The sequence below is a fragment of the Magallana gigas genome, chromosome 2 (genome assembly GCF_963853765.1).
Source record: "Magallana gigas chromosome 2, xbMagGiga1.1, whole genome shotgun sequence".
Lineage (NCBI taxonomy): Eukaryota > Metazoa > Mollusca > Bivalvia > Ostreida > Ostreidae > Magallana > Magallana gigas.
The window spans coordinates 24,534,507-24,553,966 of record NC_088854.1 but is presented as its reverse complement, the minus strand read 5'-3'; the positions used below and the strand labels follow the sequence as shown (position 1 = coordinate 24,553,966).

General features: G+C 35.4%; 1 protein-coding gene across 2 annotated transcripts; it reads right to left on the bottom strand.

Moving 5' to 3' along the window:
* Nucleotides 1-754: 754 nt before the first annotated feature.
* Nucleotides 755-17,969, bottom strand: LOC105321223 (tyrosine-protein kinase Abl). Of its 2 annotated transcripts, none has more exons than XM_011419477.4 (11): nucleotides 17,641-17,969; nucleotides 11,123-11,296; nucleotides 8,979-9,277; nucleotides 8,614-8,809; nucleotides 8,345-8,506; nucleotides 7,479-7,656; nucleotides 7,054-7,238; nucleotides 4,841-4,993; nucleotides 4,489-4,578; nucleotides 4,251-4,367; nucleotides 755-3,976 (listed from the first exon to the last, which is right to left on the bottom strand). In XM_011419477.4, exons 1-11 carry the CDS (start codon nucleotides 17,753-17,755, stop codon nucleotides 1,848-1,850), a joined length of 3,798 nt encoding a protein of 1,265 aa, XP_011417779.3. In that variant the 5' UTR covers nucleotides 17,756-17,969; the 3' UTR covers nucleotides 755-1,847. The 2 variants fall into 2 exon arrangements, with proteins under 2 accessions (XP_011417779.3, XP_065931863.1); XM_066075791.1 differs by having other exon boundaries at nucleotides 8,979-9,281; nucleotides 11,124-11,296.
* Nucleotides 17,970-19,460: the final 1,491 nt, after the last annotated feature.

The window sequence follows — 19,460 nt, the reverse complement described above, 5'->3', positions numbered from 1 at the left end:
AAATGCATACACACTATGCAGCAATGTATGCAACATTTATTTTATTATTTACCAAATACATTATTTTCATCAGTTTCAAAGACAATTGTAAATATTTTGCGTAATGCGCTATCTAGATGTTTTCTTTTGGTACAGTAGCTGATTCGTTCATTTTGGAATTGTCAATGTTAATCCCTTTTTATTGTCAACATCAGTTTGTCTTCAGAATATAGGCCTACAGTTCAAGGATCCTCCACACCCCATGACAAACTGTTCCTCAAAGTGATTCATTCAAAAATCAAATTCCTTATGAATGGATTAAGAATTTAAAACAGCTTTGCTTTTTATTTTATGATTATGTAAATTTTGAGCTTGCCTTTATACTGTAAACGTACTACATTTGGCTGTGTATTCTTTTTAGCGCTTTTGGCAGAATTCGGCTTCCGCTAAATCAAGTTTATCACTAAATGCCATTAATATACGTACAAGAATAGTCACATTCAGAAAAGTCTAATTCAAATCCACGCCAATTTGTTCAAAAACTAAATATCGTACAAGCCAAATATAATACGTTTACAGTAATCTTCCAAAATACAAAAGTTAAAACTAGGTCTCTCATATTAAAACTTCTCCTTCATACCATTTCTGAAGATTATTAAATTGTCTAAAATATCTGTTTTGGCTTTTAACCAAAATATCTTATATCAAACGTCTGATATTTCCGACTACCGGTAATTAATAACGAGTGACTTTGATAAAACAACAAACAAATTGATCACTTATATAAATGTATTTTTCATTGAAAAGATTCATTTACAAATTATGGTAACCTTGAGTATTAAAAAGAAGTTAAATAAAGCTTGCTTTCTGGACATGTATGAAGAACATGGAAGTCCTCTATCATTCACATTGCTACAACGGTTTGTTCTCCAATAACTTAATCATCCCACATTCTCTCTCATTTATGTGGTACTCCAAAACAATTGGAGCTAACCCTACACACACTACAGACAATAAACAGAAAATATTTGTACATGTACAAACATAGCAAAGCTGTGTTTTATTTTAAACCAAAATATACTGGATATTGACTGCCAATCACTAAAACAATCATTCTGATGTAAAATATTCATTTAATACCTCTTTTTTAACAACCAATTCCTTATGTTTCAAATTTGAAAATGATGATACTATTACTTTTTTCAAACTCAAAAAATAATTGTTATATTGCACCATTAGATCATGTCCAATTTCAAGATGTCCATCGCAGGAAATTAAAAGTATTCAATAAAAAGATTTTGTTTTGTCTCTGTCCCAAATTTATATTTTACGCTTGTATACGACAGTTCATATTGCAAATAAAGAAGCTAACCAATCAAAAGATTGTAGAGAAGAAACCTCAAGGTTGTGAAATCAGCCGCAGTATTACACTGGTGATCTATCTACAGAGCAGGAACGAAAAAAATGATGAAAACCCTACAGATGAGAATAAATGAGTTTCACACAAAATATGACACCTTGGTTAAAATACATGGAAGATTCTCAAGATCTCTGGAACATGCTCTTTTAAAATCAGAAAGGGGCATAACTCTATAGACAACCTTATCAGGCCACTGAATGCAACTTACAACCTAGTGTATAGTAATACATTGGCAATGCTGTGAAAAATAATGCCATTTCATATAAAAAAAAAAATCAATGTTTGTGTGGAATAGCAATGCCAGCACTTGATAAACTGAGACGCTATTAAAAGTAAAAATACATATATACATGTATGTCATATTAAAAAGTACACATGCCCCAGGAATACAACCTGACAAATTTCACTGTTCAGAGATTAAAACTGGATTTACATGCAAGTTCAAAGCTCATTTTCTTATCAGATCCACAGTTTCTTGGATAGAGGCATGGACATCACTAATAATTTTCATTCCCATTGAGGGGTTGGAACTACAAATGGTTTTGACATTTTCACTTTGAGTCAGTAGGCGTGATAATAATTCCTTGGCGTGAAACTTAGCGTGAGGGGGCATGGAATCAAAGAACTGAGAACATAAGTCATGAAACTGTAGAACTTTTTCATACAGGATCATAAAGTTTGCGCTGTTTTTGTTTCCTGTGCTGGTTAAGTTTTGAAGAGAAGATAAGACATCTTCTGACAAATTAAGAATACTGTCACGAGACACGACAGGAAGGTCCGAATCCGAATTTCCCCCTCCATGTGGATAATTTTCATGCACTGGCTCCAAGGAATCAAATGTAGATTTTGACATAAACATCTGCTGCATACTATGTGGGGGTGGTTTTGGTTTACTACCAATAATGTCATCAATGTTACTTGCTTTTCCTTCCCTCATTGAATTCCTATCATGCTCTCCTCTAGCAAAGGGTTTAAACTGTCCAAAGTCTGGGCCTGCAGACTGAAACATTGCTACTTTTGATAACACTGAAGCACTCTGTTTGTCTTCCTTCTCAGCAGCCTCCTCAGTGTACGGATAATCACCAATTGATGCTGACCTCATTTTTTGAGCGAGATGTGGCCTCATGTTAGGGGAATTAAAATCTGACTGTTTCTTAATTTCTGAGGGAAGCTTGGGATTGAATACATTGTCTCCAGATTTGTCTACAGAGTAGCTAGGAAGAGATTTGTACAAACTCTGGGACATAGAGGAAGGGGGCACTTGGTCCATGCTCTTATCATGATGGTTTTCTTGATCCGGGGGGTCAGTGTACATTCTGGATAATCGTGGACTAGGTTTTGGTTTCTGAGCTGGATCAGGATATTGCCTAGAAAAAGAGTCTAAAGCACCACCAGTGTGTGTTAAGTCTGATTTCTGTCTTTGAAGAAGGGAATTAAAATGAGAATTTTGATTCTCAGCTATCACATGATGAGACTGTGACTTAACAACAGCAGATGGTTTTACATTAGGTTCAGGTTTTATTCCTTCTACAGAATCAGGAGGGACCACATTTTGGTTTTGTCTCCATTGATCAACAGCTGGTCCATTCTCACTTTCTGGTAACAACACCGGACATGAAGCGATGCTTGCTGTGTCTGTTCCAGAATCGTGATCTTCCACGGTGGGAAGGTTGTCTACTCTTTGCTGCTCCACATTGCTTTCCATGGAGGCTAAGTAAGCTTCGATCCGCCTGCCTTTGGGAATGGTCCCATAACGACTTATAGCTTTTGTTACATTGTTCACATCTAATCGACCAATGGTGACTTGATCAGATTCCGCGTCTAAACTCCTGGCTACCATTGTACTGCTTTTTTCAGATTCGACTCTCCTGAATGGTTCACCTGACTTTTTTCTCTGAAGAGCATGTGATGGAAGAGGTAGAGCTTTCTTAGGATACGTTCTACCTTTCACTTGCACCTGACCAAAGTCTTTGTTCTCCTCTAAGAAATTTGTGTTGGTCTCCTTGTCTGACTTTCTTGTGTTTTCAACATCAGAAGCTAGTCTTAGTTCTCGATGATAAGGAATAGAGAATTTCCGGGTAGCGTTTTTATCTCCTTGAGAAGGAGATTTAGTTGCACTATCCACATTAATCATGTATTTTGATTTGTCTATAGGTGCTCGCTTAACACTGTCGGAACTGTTTTGGCCAATGCTTCCATCCTCTGAAGTTCTCATTCCTTCTTTGGAATCCATTCTCTGGAACGTTTTCGGTGATCCCAGTTCTAAACGCTTGGATGGTTGCAACGAAATTGTTGGTCCAAAGTCACTAACAGAGGATTGGTCCAAGTCATTCTCGCCATAGAAATCCACTTTACTACCAGAACTTTCGATCTTGGCTTTTTGAAGCTTCATCTTGGCCTTTAATTCACTCTCCATACTTGAATTTTCCTCTTTACAAGATGTGGTCCTTCGTGGAGGAGGGGGTGCCACCCCACCCTTTTTCTTGGCCTTGTTTGATAATACAGCAGACACCTGTCGCAGTGATTCATCTGAATTCCTGGAGGGTAAAACCTTTCTTCCAGTTAATGGTGTGGAACCTAAAAAAGACAGAAAAGGCGTTAAAAATTTTGCAATTACTTTGAATTACGGTAACAAATCATAATTGATTACAAAATTTTTCAATCTGATGTCAACTTTTCTCCATAACACACTTTATCATTTGGAACAATAAATATATGTGTATCTTACTTTTCCATTTAATATCATATAATGTTACTCTTCAACGTCTTCCTATCGTAACATGAAATTTATCTGTACATATAACAGTATTTACAAAACACAACTCCTTTGTGAATACAGAACAATACATACTAGCACTCATTTGTCCTCCATCTGCTATGAGGTCACTCTCTGCTACATTCCTTTTCTTGGAGGACTGTAGAATTGGAATTTTCTTGGAGTCTGTTTTCTCCAACTCTTTCTCGATTTCTGCAATAGAAGAAAGCAATAACATCTACAATATCCATACATGACCAAAACATTTGAGGAAATCATGAAAAATGTTTACATATATTTATAAACAGTTACCGGTAGTTGCTTAATGCCTTACCTTCATTTAGACTTGACTTGTCAAACATGTGTTCTAAGGAGTTGTGGATCTCTTGAAATGTAGGTCGGTCCTTAGGATCCCACTGCCAGCCTATTAAGAGGAAAGATTCAATAACCTTTGTACAGGTATGTTTAGTTACAAATTATTTTTGTAATATCTGTCCTTGAATCAATTATATCTATGATACATCTTATTTTTCAATATTTACTAATCTTTGGAATATATAATCATTCAAATTCCAGTAAAGAACATGCAATTAACATACCTATTTTCTTTCTTATTACATGATGAATTAACCTTTAGATACAGTGTAATAATACAGACACCCTCTTTCACATTAAATGGTACTAACATTTCATCATAAGTTCATAGACGTTAGCAGGACAGCCAGCTGGCCGGTCCATTCTATACTGTCTCTCTAGCAGATGATACACTTCTGTCAGCTCAACCCCTGGGTAAGGTGACATCCCATAGGTGGCCAGTTCCCAAAGAAGGACCCCAAATGCTAAAGAAAACAAAACAGGTTTACCCTTTATTATGCATATTGCCATTTCAGCTCAAAACACAAATCTAGTACTGTATTGCGTTCAAGATATGCTTTTCAGAACTTTTTTGTTATACTGTAGAAGCAGAAATATTCGTTGAGGATTCAATTTCGTTATTTTCGTTGGCAGTATAAATCAACGAAATTACAGTCGCACCTGCTGTTACGGCCACCTTTAATCAGCGGCCACTCGCCATGAGCGGCCAGTTTTAATCCCGCCCGTTTAGTTTTACACTATATTTTAACTGATTTAAGCGGCCACCTGTCTAACGCGGCCAGCGGCCACTGTTTTTAGGTCCCGTGGCTTCAACATGCCTGTTTTCAACGGCCATTTTGTCTGTTTTGTCACATGACTTTTGAATCTGACATGTGACCCCGTATCGAAAGAAGCCAAACTTCGAAAGCTGATAATGAGTTAATGACAAATAATTGAGTGTGTTATTTGAAGTCTGCTGAGATTTAATGTCAAAATTGATTATCATAACACCTGTTTTGTGTTGTTTATATATCGACACGTACTTATATACTTCATTACAAAGTCATTGTATATGGCCAGTCTTGCGCGGAACAGCTTAACATGTGCAGCAATTAGCCGGTAATATGCACTTTTTTTCCTAGAAAATTTCTTTGAGATAATAAAACGGGTTCTTAATATATATAAGAATGGAATTTTGATACTTTTTTAAAAGGTAAAACATCAGCTATCGTAGTTCAGTAAGTAGCCTTTGTACGGAAACGCTACTTCTGTTTGTTTACTGCATTTAATCCCTTGAAAATTATCATTTGGGCGTATTTAGCAGAAAATGTTTTGTTCTTAATCCCTTGATAGATAAATGGAATTAAAATGGCCATTTAAAATTAATATAAACTGTTTTTTTAGCAATCCGAGCTGTGCATTCACCATCTCTGTGTACGCCGCCATTACAGATGCTATTAATAAATCTGTCCAATAGAGCCAAAATGAAAATACTCGATGTTTTTTCCCCATTAATTTGAAACCTGGAATAAGAGGCCACCTGTCTTTAGCGGCCAGTTTGGCATTGTCCCACAGGTGGCCGCTTAAAACAGGTGCGACTGTAAATCCATGACGAATTTTTATTCCAAGTATTAATGATTACAAAGATATGGTGGCACATCTCTGCCCCTTGTGTGCAAGTTATTTTTCTACTAATTATGTCGACATGCAAGATAAATATGTTGACATGCAAGATAAATATGTTGACATGCAAGATGGTTATGTCAACATGCAACATAACTATGTTGACATGCAAGAAAACTGCAATCAAATAAGAGTTATAAAAAATCTCAAATATCGCCAACATGTGACACCCAAGATGCTAGATACGCTACCTATTGATGTTAACATGCAACTTCTTTATGTTGACATGCAACTTATTTATGTCAACATGCAACTAATTTATGTTAACATGCAAGATAAATATGTTGACATGCAACATATTTATGTCGACATCCGACTAAGTTACAATATATGTTGACATACAACTTATAAGTTGCATGTCAACATATTTATCTCGCATGTAAACATAAGTAAGTTGCACGTTGACATAAATAATTTCCCTGTCGACATAGATAAGTTGCATGTTGACATAAATAAGTTGCATGTCAGCATATTTATCTTGCATGTTAACATAAATAAGTTGCAGGTCAACATAAAAAGGTAGCATCTAGCATCTAGGATGTCACAGGTGGGCGATATTTGAGATTTTGAATAATTTTTATCTAATTGCAATTTTCTTGCATGTCAACATAGTTTTGTTGCATGTCGACATAATTATCTTGCATGTCAACATATTTATCTTGCATGTTGACATGTGATAGAAAAATAACTTGCACACAAGGGGCAGAGATATGCCACCATACAAAGAGATTACGATATGATGAAATTAAATGCCAACAAAATTTTATTTGATTTAAAAACAACGAAATTCCGACCCAACGTAAATATGCGCTTCTACAGTAGATAGAGTGTTACTACTGACAAACTGAGAAGTGAACTATACCCCAAACATCTGACTTGGTGGAGAATCTGTTGAAGGCAAGGCCCTCTGGGGCAGTCCATTTGATGGGAAACTTTGCCCCAGCATGAGCAGTGTAAGTATCATCCTTCATGAGTCGTGCCAGACCAAAGTCTGCCACCTTCACCAGGTGGTCTGGGCCCACCAAGCAGTTCCTGGCAGCCAAGTCTCTGTAACAGGTCACAAAAAATGTACATTGTAATTAAATGTACCGGTAAATATATATCATCATCCATTTCTGGCATCATTTACAGATAGAATATAAATGCATTCGTTTTTATATTTAGACATAAAAATCATAAAATATGGCTAATAAGTGAAAAAACGTTTGAGCAATGTTACATGCAGGGGCAGTAACATGTTCCAGTATTGTCTCATTTTTTTCCTCAATGTATAATAAGACCACTGACCTGTGTATGAAGCATCTGGCCTCCAAATAGGCCATTCCTGAAGCTATCTGTGTAGCCATGTACATCAATACTGTAGGGCCGATGTCATCTTTAGAGGTACTACGCAAGTAATCCAACAAGTTACCCTGGGCCATAAACTCCGTTACAATGTAGAAAGGAGGCTCTCGTGTACAAACACCTACAAAAAAATATATTGTATATTATAAGGTCTTTGTTTATTTTAAATGAAGAAAATTATCCTATAGGCTACCGGTTGTATCATAATATTATGAGGGTTTTTTCTTGATTAATTTTCATTGCTTTATACAAATACTTCATATACTGTGGAATCATTTAAATTCATGGGGGCCAATTTTCGTGGATTGTGACTTCTTCGCTCGTTCGCGGGGATGTAATTACGTGGATGTGTTGGTTACTGTTTAAATAACAAAGATAACTCTTTCCAAAAAAAAAATTTTGTTGAGGATTTAAATTTGTGGGGAAGGGATACCCACGAATACCACGAAAATTGAGCCACGACGAATTCTAATGATTCCACAGTAAATAATATACTGACTACGGCCATCAACATTTGCAAAGAACTGTGCTTTGTAAAATTACCAGACACATTTCCTCTACACTATTCATTCTTTGAAAAAAAGCACAAAGTTTGTGCTCACAGGTCAGATCAAGAACAAAAATTTCTACTTTGGTTAAATTTTAAAATACAAAAACTTTTGTTTAGAAGGAGTTGTCTTGAACAGTCAAAGCCCTGTTTTCAAAACCTACCAACACTTCAAATATGATAAAACAAAGTTGAATTTTGAATCTACATCATGTATCAGCACAAAAAAGGAAACAAGGACTCTGAAAAAACAAATCCCTACCTAGTAATTGGACTAGATTGGGGTGCTTCATCTCTTTCATGATACAGGCTTCCTCCAGGAAATCTTTGAGAGCCATGGTGTCCTCTTTCAGAGTTTTGACAGCCACTGTTTTATTGTAGCGCTTCCATATTGCTTCATACACATCTCCATACTGTCCTCCACCTGCAATGAATAAATCTTGATCTTAACAAATCCGTTGCTCCTTCAAAAATAAAGAAAATGAAAAAATGCTCCATTTAATCCTGCTGTCCCCAGCCTGACCTACTGACCTAGCCTATGCTTCATGGCAATCTCAGTCCTCTCTATCTCCCACCTATCTGGCTCTGGACTGAGGCCAAACACTGTGGGTTTCTGGCGTTTTGGTGCTGGATACAGGAGAGTGGTGACCAGACCATCAGAGTGAATGGAGTGGTGGTGGACTAGTTCAGCTAGAGTGTTGAATCTGTGCTCAGCTGTCACGTAAACCTAACAAACATTGCATCCAGAACTAGTACACATATCAGTCTCAGAAACTTTTTTTTAAATCCATTCATTTATTCTTCTAGCTTATGGGAAATACTGCATGTAAATGTTAAATATGTAATTTATTTGGTTCAATTGTATGTTAAAGCATTACAAAAGACACTAAACTTACCTTTCCATCTGAGTCATCACTAATTCTGTAATGGTAGACCCGTCCTTCAAACCGTACAGAGATTGACCTTTGACCTGGACTACTTTCACTTTCTCTAACAAGGAAGCTGCCGTTGATGCCGCTACTGAGCAGGTACTCGGAGGCATTTCTGGAGATCTGTCCATGGTACCAGGAGAACTTGTCCAGACTGTTGACAGGGGCAATGTAGTTGCTAGGCACCCAGCCAATCTCCCCAGCTTTGTTCTTGACCTCACACCACTCGCCACCCTTGTTATACCCCAAGATTGTGATTTGTTCCCCTTCAACAAAGTGCAAGGTGATAGAAAGATGTAGCAGAAAGTCACATGCATGTACATAAATAACAAACAACACACAAGCAAACCAAAATTTAAAATAATTTTTGAAAAATAAAAATACAATATAGAAATAAATTTAAAGCAAAGAAATTAATTCATTTCACACTACAGAGTAGAAATTTCACAAAATTAAAGCATTCAGTTGAGATATAAATTTCACAAGCTACCACTATTTGGTACATGTATTTTATTGCAGATCAATGTACATCTAAAATCTAAAGACTATTAAAGATGCTGCAACATACTGAAAGATATTCTCAAATTTGTCAAACTTGTCCAGATTTCTAGGATTGCTTTTCAAACAAAAATATGGGCTTTTGAAAATGAAATTTTAATTTTTTTCTTATATTTATTCATTTTTTCTTTTTGCAGAGGGGGGGGGGGGGTTTATTGAAAACATGATTACCTGGTATTTTGAATAATATGTAAAACACAAAGCCCAGCCATATTGGACTCAAAACCTGCTGTTCTCTAGTCTTGATACATAACCACTGAGCTAGCAATTTAGACAAACCTTTTTGCAAGGAAAAACAATCTAATGCCAACAAAATAGCAGTAAAGGATCCCTAAAACCTAAATTGAGATGCTGTATTTAATTTATAGAACTTATACACCTTTTTCTTACCATTATCATATGTCCTTTCCAATTCTCATTTCTCTAACAGCAAATTTAATTTTTTTTAAATACATCATCTTAAAACATTTAGCGTTCTGCAAACTTTTAGTTTTAGTTACTTAGTTGGTGAGAAATTTTATAAACACTCCCAGATCCATATTTTTTTTAAAAATACAATTGTGTATACCCGTACTTGAAAATATGCCTTGAAAACCAAAATATCATTTTGTTTTGTCCCCCTTTTTCTAAATATTTTTCCCATTATAAACCTTATCTGTCAAACTACAGATTTTAATATTAATCTAACGACACAGACATGCAGTTCTTATCACCCCACACAAGGGCTCCATATTGTGTTAAGTGACAGCAAAGTCAATTGTAGCCAGAGATTTCCTGCACAATTGATAAGACAACATCAGTATTGCAGCATTAAGATGCATGGCAGTGTTTATACTGAGCACACCTACAGCAAGTGTGAAGACCAAGCCAAAATCAATATCCCTCATGCACTCTGCCGTGCATTCTCCTGATTGATATACCAGTTCTTGTAATGCTGTTTTATTGAACAAGACAGATAATTGAGATGATGTCTTATTGTTGCCAGGTAATAGATAAAGAATTAATGGATAATACAACTTCAAGTGATAAAGCCAGGTCTATTTTGTCTATACACAACACAATTATACAGAGATACAACAACTTCATATTCTATTTTCAACAATTCAAACTAACGTTGAAGAAATTTTAGAGACACAACAATCAAATCGTTATCTCTTTTCTACAGAAAAACAACAACTGATTCACAACAGCAACATATTTAAGAAACTAACAATAACTTTTTTTATTCTCAAAACAATTGCCAAATATTGGAACATTCTTTAATAATTCTTCAATTATTATTCAATTACTGATTTCCCTTAAGAATCCAAGTACATGTACTTTTATGGTGGCAATCAACCTGCATCATGCTCAGGCTGGTATACCGTCTTACTCATAGAAGTTATATAATATTTAAAGTCAATAAAGATGATAACATTTTGTATTTTTAGCATTCCTTCTCAATGCATGGATAGACAATAAATGTACTATTCAAAGAGAATGAAATTTCTGGATTCATTCTTAATCAAAACGACATAAAGATATTTTGGTTCTGGGGCTAATAAGACTGGTACCTTTGATAATGCTGAGCTGGTTGTCTCCCCCTGATTGAAAGTCATACAAAGCCACAAACAAATTGGGATCATCCTCGTTCTGTGCTAGCAGGTTCTCCTTCGACATCCATTTTGTGTTCAGGAAGTCACCTAGAGGAGATGGAGGTAGAGGCCGGGTCGTCAAGGTCGGTGTATCTGAAGGTCAACAAAAAGTCAAGTATAGCTGTTTTTAACAAGCAGTATTAACAAAAATCAGATTAAATCAACATGAAAAGTTTGGTATTAATATCTATACCGCTTTTATTTTTTTTCAATTACAAGGAAATACATTCATGTACTTTCAAGTATTCAAACTAGTACATTGCCGGTATGATTATTTAACAGGTAATATTAAAGAACACCTATTTTTCTATTATCAAATTCAATTAACGTAGAGTTTTTTCTTCTAGCGTTTTTATCACAATTTAAGGAAATAAGTGTACATCTATTAACTATTAAAACTATAGAACAATGGATGAATGATTATCTAACATGTAGAAAAAGTACATGAACTGGTAAATGACTGTTAATTAATATCCACTTCAATTATCAAATGTTCTCCTATAAACTGACACTCAGTTCATTAAGCGACATCTATCATGAACCAGATAATGACATGTACATCATTCAATTCTCCTGATTATCTCATTGTTGTGATAAAAACCTATAAGAATGCCAAGCATAATCTGAGAGTTATGGCTGCATAATCAACTTTTCTTTTTCCTTAACACAGCTATCTGTAAGTTGAGTTCTATTATCTGCATATACATAAATTCTCATTATTCAAACCCGTCTGTTGTTCAATTACACACTACTCTGTAAACTCTCATCAGGGCAATCAGGCATATGGAATAATCTGAATACATATACATAATCTTGTGTATAGAAAAAAAACTCTCCAGTGCAAGAAAGCACTTGGTATTGTATCTCGACTGATACAAAACATACACAGAGATTTCAACATACTACACAAAGAAACTTGCTCCTTTCAGTTATCAAAATGATCTCAGGCAAGCTTGTTTTATTTGCAGCAATCTGTCTGTTTCTATGGCAGACATCAAGGTTTTTCTTCTGACACATCGGAAAGCTTGATGGTCACCGACCTGCTATCTACACTGTCAGAATTCGACTGGCTTTATCAAAGCATCAAATTCTGCAACCTTTCACTCCTTTTCTGACCAGATCTTGTACAGGAAAAAACCTATTACATGTACTACAATTTTGCTCATACTAATAAGCAATCAGTGAAGAAAGGTCAGAGTAATATTCTGAACAAAGTAAAAAAAATCACATCCAGGCTTTACACCAGAATCAATTCCCTGCGCCTCATGCACCATGCAGTAAATAGCAAAAAATCAATATTTCACTGGTGGTTTCTCATTCCACATACAATTAATACCTCTTTCTTCAGGTTTTAAGGTGATTGATGAATTACACAAAGAGATCATTAATAGGAAGTGGCTGACTGATGCTTGGTTACATGTACAATATCAGTGAAGTAAAAAAATAAGTTTGCTCTCATAATACAAAAGCTCTGCATGTATGTCGCATTTTAAATTCTCCCATATATAAACAGGCTGTCACTTTGATGTATAATTACATGCCATTTTATTTCTAATTTTTGTGTTCATAGAACATAAATGACCACACCCTCTACCAAACCACACAGTAGACTGTCGTCTCTGTGTCTCTCTTCATCAGGCCTCACACACACAGAAATGTTCCGTCTCAGTGGCCACTGGCTACACTGCCTCTCTCAATCTGTTATTTCTGAATAATGATCAGGCTGCACTACTCACTAATGGCCGACACCTTCCCTGTCCATCAACTTCAGGTCAAGTACGTCATGTGACAACAAAGACATAAAAATGTAGCAGCTGTTTCAGCTCATTCATAAATACATTGGTTACTCAAAGAAAGAAGAAAATCTTCAATGCTTAGAGTCAAATCATCCTCAATCTATAAATCAGGTTTTTTCATGTAAACATTATGATCTTATCAGTAGGTGTGTATCAAATGACATTTATTGCTTTTAAAATGGGGTTAATTTTGTGATTTGGGAAGGATTAAATGTCAGTGATCACATGACTCAGGACAGTCCTCCTACTGCCATATACACTACATGTGTATATGTACTGTGCTCAAACAATACACAGGTGTGTCATTATGCACCTGTCCAGGTGAGGAGAGCTGACCAGCATGCTGATGATATGCCAAATACACCAAGCTCCAAAACCAGTCTCATCATTAAACATAAAAAGGTTAACAATACATTTTTGTATCTTTTTTATTGTTGAGCAATTTTCTTCGTTCCTTTAGGCAGTTCGACTCCTACTGTGACTAAATCAGACTTGTTTTTTCCCTGCTGTGTAGCTGGGGTGAAACTAAGATATTCCTGAATTTACCACTTACTCTTAAATCTCAAATTGACATATACGATATTTAGCGATATGCAATAGCTGGCAAGACGCTCTTCTAAATGCTGTTAATTTGCCGACAGTGGAAATTTCTTTCTATGAACTAGGTCATAAGATTCCAAAAGTTGCCCTTTAAACCATGATTGTTAGACAAAGTAAACACCTTCCAGTAACTCTCTGTTTATCCACATCTACATGTAGTGTATACCTGTACGTTTAAAATGAATAAGAAAGATCATGTCACCTGTGTACATCGCAGCTCAGGTGTTACACTAAGCACACCTGTGATAGATTCAACATTTTCATATCACAGATTTACCTTAGAAAATTGACTACCTGTGATAATCAATCAACAAATCTCGATCACCATCAAGTACTTTTAGTGTTATACAGGGCTTGTCTCAAATATATGGCTCTACTTGCTGACCTATTCTCTCAATCCTTGAATGAAATGATGTTATCAAAACTTGACAGTCACTAGGTGCAAAACTCTCCTCAATTAATGAATAAATTACCTTAGTTTGATTTAAAAAGCCTGAAATGTGAGGGAGGGAATAAAACACCACATATTAATTATCCCTCCAAGCTCAAACAAAGTCCTGTATCAGGTATTCTAAGTAGTAACCACACATTTATGGAGAAAACAAACCAATAACTGAAAATGAATCCCTCTTTCTGAATCACAAAGTACAATTTACATGCATACAGTAAACCCCACAAGTGTAATTTATTTTTGATTCAGAAATAAATGTAACAAAATTTTTAGGCAAAGGAAAAATCAAGTTTTAATAAAAAAAAATTTACCTCATCATAATATAATAACAAAATTGTTATAATTTGTTTAAGATGTTATGGTATTAAAAGAGTATTTAAAATGTTTACTTCAGTTCACATTATGACATGCTGGATGGTTGTCTGTATTTGTACTTGTTGGACCAACATCACTAATACTTTAGTAAGACAAATTGTAAAATTACAAGTTTTGCATGTACGTATTTGTGCATTGATTTGCCTTTCAATTAACGGTATTACACAACATTTAATGAAAATATGTAACAAGTTCTTGAACCCTTTATAAAACCGAGCACATATCAGGATATATGTACACTTGTGAGGTTTTGTGGTTTTGAAGTTATTACTCAACAAAGCCATTGCCCTTGACAATAGCTTATTAAATACACAATCGCTCAAATTCCTCTTAAAAGTGACCATTGTAAACATCAAGTTCATATTACAATATATACCTTTATCCATAAGGCCACAAATAACCACATGTCATAAATAGACATCCAACATTGAATACACATCTGTATTATTAAACATAAAACGTAGAAAAAGGGTCGAGCACTCTACATAACCTCTTCAAGAATGTGTATTGAAGAAAATCTAACATTCAAGAAACTTCAAACATGAATTAAGGTCCTCAGCATATCTGTTCTGCACATGGCTCAGTTGTATAATTGAAAAATTGAAAATTCCATGGTTGAAATTCTGTAACAACAAAGATATGCAAGTGGCATCTATCCCAACAGCTAAATGTATAATACGGTTAATTAACCAAAATAAGCTGCAAGCTGCAACTCCTAAAGACTAGCCAAGAGACATGGAGGACAAATGCTGGATTTTTCCACAACATGCAAAAATGTCTACTCATCCAGTCAAACTGAATAAAATGTGCACTTGCTGCCTCATGAATTCTTTAATGGATTGTTGAAACAAAAGCTTAGCAAAATCTTTCACTTAACCCTCAACACATTGAACATGTCTAATATGCTATTTCAGTATTTCTACATTGAGTTTGAAATCATCAGGTCAGAAGAACCATGCAAGAGAAAACCAAGTATACTGGACCACAATTGTATTTTATACATCAAATGATGATTAGAATCCCTATGAAATTGGAAAACATCAGTGGTAAATCAAGCACCTGCAGAAATGAAATGAAGATTCAAATCAAGATAGATTAATATTTTCTAAACAGCTGGACAATAGACTAGCCACAAACGAACATATCTTTCAGCAAAACTATCTATTCAAGTACTAGCTGTAACACAACTTTCCCATTATATCTGAATAGATTCAAAGAGGTAAACTACAGATCTAGGATGAGTAATCTAGGTGTGGGTTCACTCCTCCATCCTCAAAATACTGTTTATCAATCACTAGCTTGAAGACTAGATGTAGCAAATAAATTGTCATTTAGTCGGACATTATCATATAAACTTGGAAAACAGGAAGTTCTGGATGAAGATTCAAACCTTGAGCCTGATAACACTTGACCCTCTTCAGGCCAATGGTCACTTAGATGCTCTTAAAATTGCAAAGAACATATAAAGTACAAGCAAGTCATTGGTAGTTTTCTCTATAAATATAGTTTAAGCCTACATTTAAAACATTTAATATTATATGAGATCAGTTTGCCCATGGTCTGTCGAATGTCAGTGAACAGTATAAATTGAGAATGAAATTAAAATGTGATAGACTGTGATGGGTATCTTTAAACCAGTTTTAAACTCTTAATTGATTCTTCACCCATTAAAGACTATAAAGTATCAACAATTAACCAGTGTGACCAACGCAGACTGGTACAGAGAACATCTGAACTTCTTTTTTATCTCATTAGCCTCTGGAATTCAGCATAATAAATATCAGTAAGCAGTTTAGTACTTATACATGTTGATACTTCTAAAAATTGAGTCATGGTGCAAAAAATAAGAAATGAATGAAATACATGTTCTAGCAATTACAAGCTTGATCGAAATTTCCCTGTATTGTTCTGAAGTCTGGCACTTTGTTGTTTATTATCAATAATGGAAAATTCTTTTTGTATGTGTTACCATTATCTTATTTATAAATAACCTCTCATTTCTAGACCCCCCCCCCCCCAACTGATGTTCATACTGTAATACAGTACATTTAGGCTTAGTACTGCGGCTACTGCTACACCCTACTACCACTAGGTAGCCTGGGGTGGGTTAATCTTTTAGCTCAGTGGGTAGAGCATTTGTATATTAGTCAAAAGATCTTAAGTTTGAAACCACCTGGACTGGAATGAAGTTTCGTTTGACTCTATTAGTACATGTATTTGGAAATTCAATAGAATCTGAGGAAGAAAGTCATGAGTATATATGGATTATGAACTGCCAAGCTTCTACCGTCACTAACTAGTGAATTAACCTTTTAGCTCAGTTGACAGAGCATTTTTTATAAACCAAAGGGTCTAACTGACTTGATGAATTTTATGCATTCACGTGAACACCCTTACAATCTGTTACAATACAATGATCTGAAAATATCGAAATAAAGATACTGCATACTCATGATACTTTGTAACAAAGTAGTTTGAGACCATGTAATTCACGGACACACTGAACTTCATCAAGATTTCCCAGTTTCTAATAATATTCATGATATTACATCAAAACATAAGCAGTACATGATCATGGATTTCTGAAATACACAACAATAATGTTCAAGTGTAAACAACGCCTGGTCTTGAATACCTCCCCCAAACATGTATATGATTACAAAAACAAAAATGTTATGTTATTTTTAAATTAAAAGACATTTTTCTCCATAGACAATAATATAATGCCATCCCTGCCTCATGAGTTGAAGTAGTTCAAATGCCTGCTAACTGAATGCAGATAACAGCTGGATCATGAATATGTTCTTGGACATAATATTCAATGTATTATGCATCAATCCTGACATACTTTCCTATTGACACTGATTAATAATCTTCAAAATCATGTTGGTAAATTCCAATATTTCGGTAGGGGCCTACCATTAGGACATGGCAAAAGATACAAAGAACTAAACAAAACTATATTGTGTGCAGTAACATCATGTACAGGTCAATATTCCTTTCAATAATTCAAGAGATCTCAATTTTTCATGCAAACCTAGAGATTCTGAACTGAAAATGTCCCTCAGAAGCTTGACCACCCTGTGTTTGTTATGTCTGCTGCTCCAGACACAGTAGCACGGCTGACGTAGGGTGAGTCATTGTGTACTCCGGGTTCCTATGTTAGATCTAACATGGAATCCGTGTTGCGGACGCGTCCGGAAACTACCACTTACCGGGTTGGTCAGAAGGGAAAAAGTTCCCCTGGGGAATCTTGGCCGGGGGCGGTTCCTTCTTTGTCTTGGATTTGGCCGGTTTAGGATTTCCTTCTTTCCCTTGTTGGGCTCCCATCTCTCTCCTACGGTTTTCTACTCCCTAGCCCCCTTCTCCTTGCATGGTGTCTGCACCGCTTCACGTCATTGTAGTTAAGTAGTAGGTAGCAAATTTGGAGGAAATACTTAAATTCATATGGTTGACACAACAGGGAAAAAGTCGATAATCTATTCCCTCGTATTCACTTCCTTCCTTCCGAGTCCGCCATGTTGGTCTTATTTCCAAACGAAAACGAGGCAGTAATTGACGAATGTATCCCATCCGAAACTCGTTTTCCCGAACGGACATGCCTTAAGAAGAACGATGAGTATAGAAACTGTCCGATGCGGCGAGTCGTATTCGCGCAATCGTCTCAAAATATGTTTTTGTCACAGACTGTAGAGAATTTTTTGAGCATTTACTAAAATATACATATCATTCTTAACGCTATGTTTTCGTAGATGCTAAAGACTGTTTGCAAATAAAGTGTCATTATTTACCTAAGCAAGTTTTATTTAGAATATAACGTTATTATATGACAGACTGTTACATCGCGTTATGCGTCAAAGTAATATTCATTATGTCCATGGGCCAAATTGCTCACCTGAGCAACTGTACTTATTTCTTGAACTCCTGATATGTATATTTTTGTTGTTTCCGTAATAATTTTTGTTTAAATTTTATAATCGGGATGCATGCTTGAATTGTTGTATCACAAAATAGGCCTACTTATGTGTAATAAAAACAGAACTTCTGTTTATGAACATATTGGGCATTCAATCTTCAATTTCACTGTTATTTAACTTATTTTCACTTCAACTTCAACAACTCCATGATAACACATTTATTTATATGTAAATTTAAGAAAAATGTTTCCTGCGAGAAAAGGGGGAGGAGCTAGGGCAGGCCCCTGTTCTCCCTCCGATGCTACCGGTACATGCTTGTTTTGCCCCACTTTTTTTTTCACAATTTTCCGCCCTCTTGTAAGAATCAATGCTGTGGCCCAGGGTCATGAAAGCTCAGTGGAACAATACAGAGATTGGAGAAGGATGATTCATCTCGGTATGTTGAATCTTACCGGGGAAGGGGGTTACAACTGATAATAATTTTTACTATTTAATCCTTGCAAAAGTTACGTTTCCAACAATGGAAAGGTGGCCAATTTAGGTTCAGTCCCTTTAGTTCTGGTGAGTTAATATATTAATTGCTCCTTCTCTTTCCTGTTTCACATGTAATTACCGGTAGCCATTTTTCATTTCATGTTTCAAGACATGCATACCTACATACCGGTATGTACCATATTCACTATTATAATATCATTTCACAAACAAAACAAAAATCAGTTGATTTCATTTTTTAATCTATATACATTTCAATTGTTCTCAGTATAAAAGTTATGAAAAAATATAATGTCTGTGTTATGTTCAGTTGAAAATATTTATCAGTTATTGGCTTTATAAACTGGGATTGCTCTGCTGGTATATTTGCCAAATAAAATTGCACTAATTAACATCCAACATACTGTATTCATGTAATATATGCCAATTTTACAGAGCAGTTGTAATTCCTAACACCATTTTTTTTTAACAATCTTTTTGTCAATTTTCTATATCAACTATAAATATGTTCTGAGCCAGATCCTATACATTTTGATTATTGTGAACATTTAATTATGTTGACTTGTACGTGATACCCCTTTGTCCTTATGTCTGCAGTCAAGCTATGTCACTGTTTGCTGAAAAAA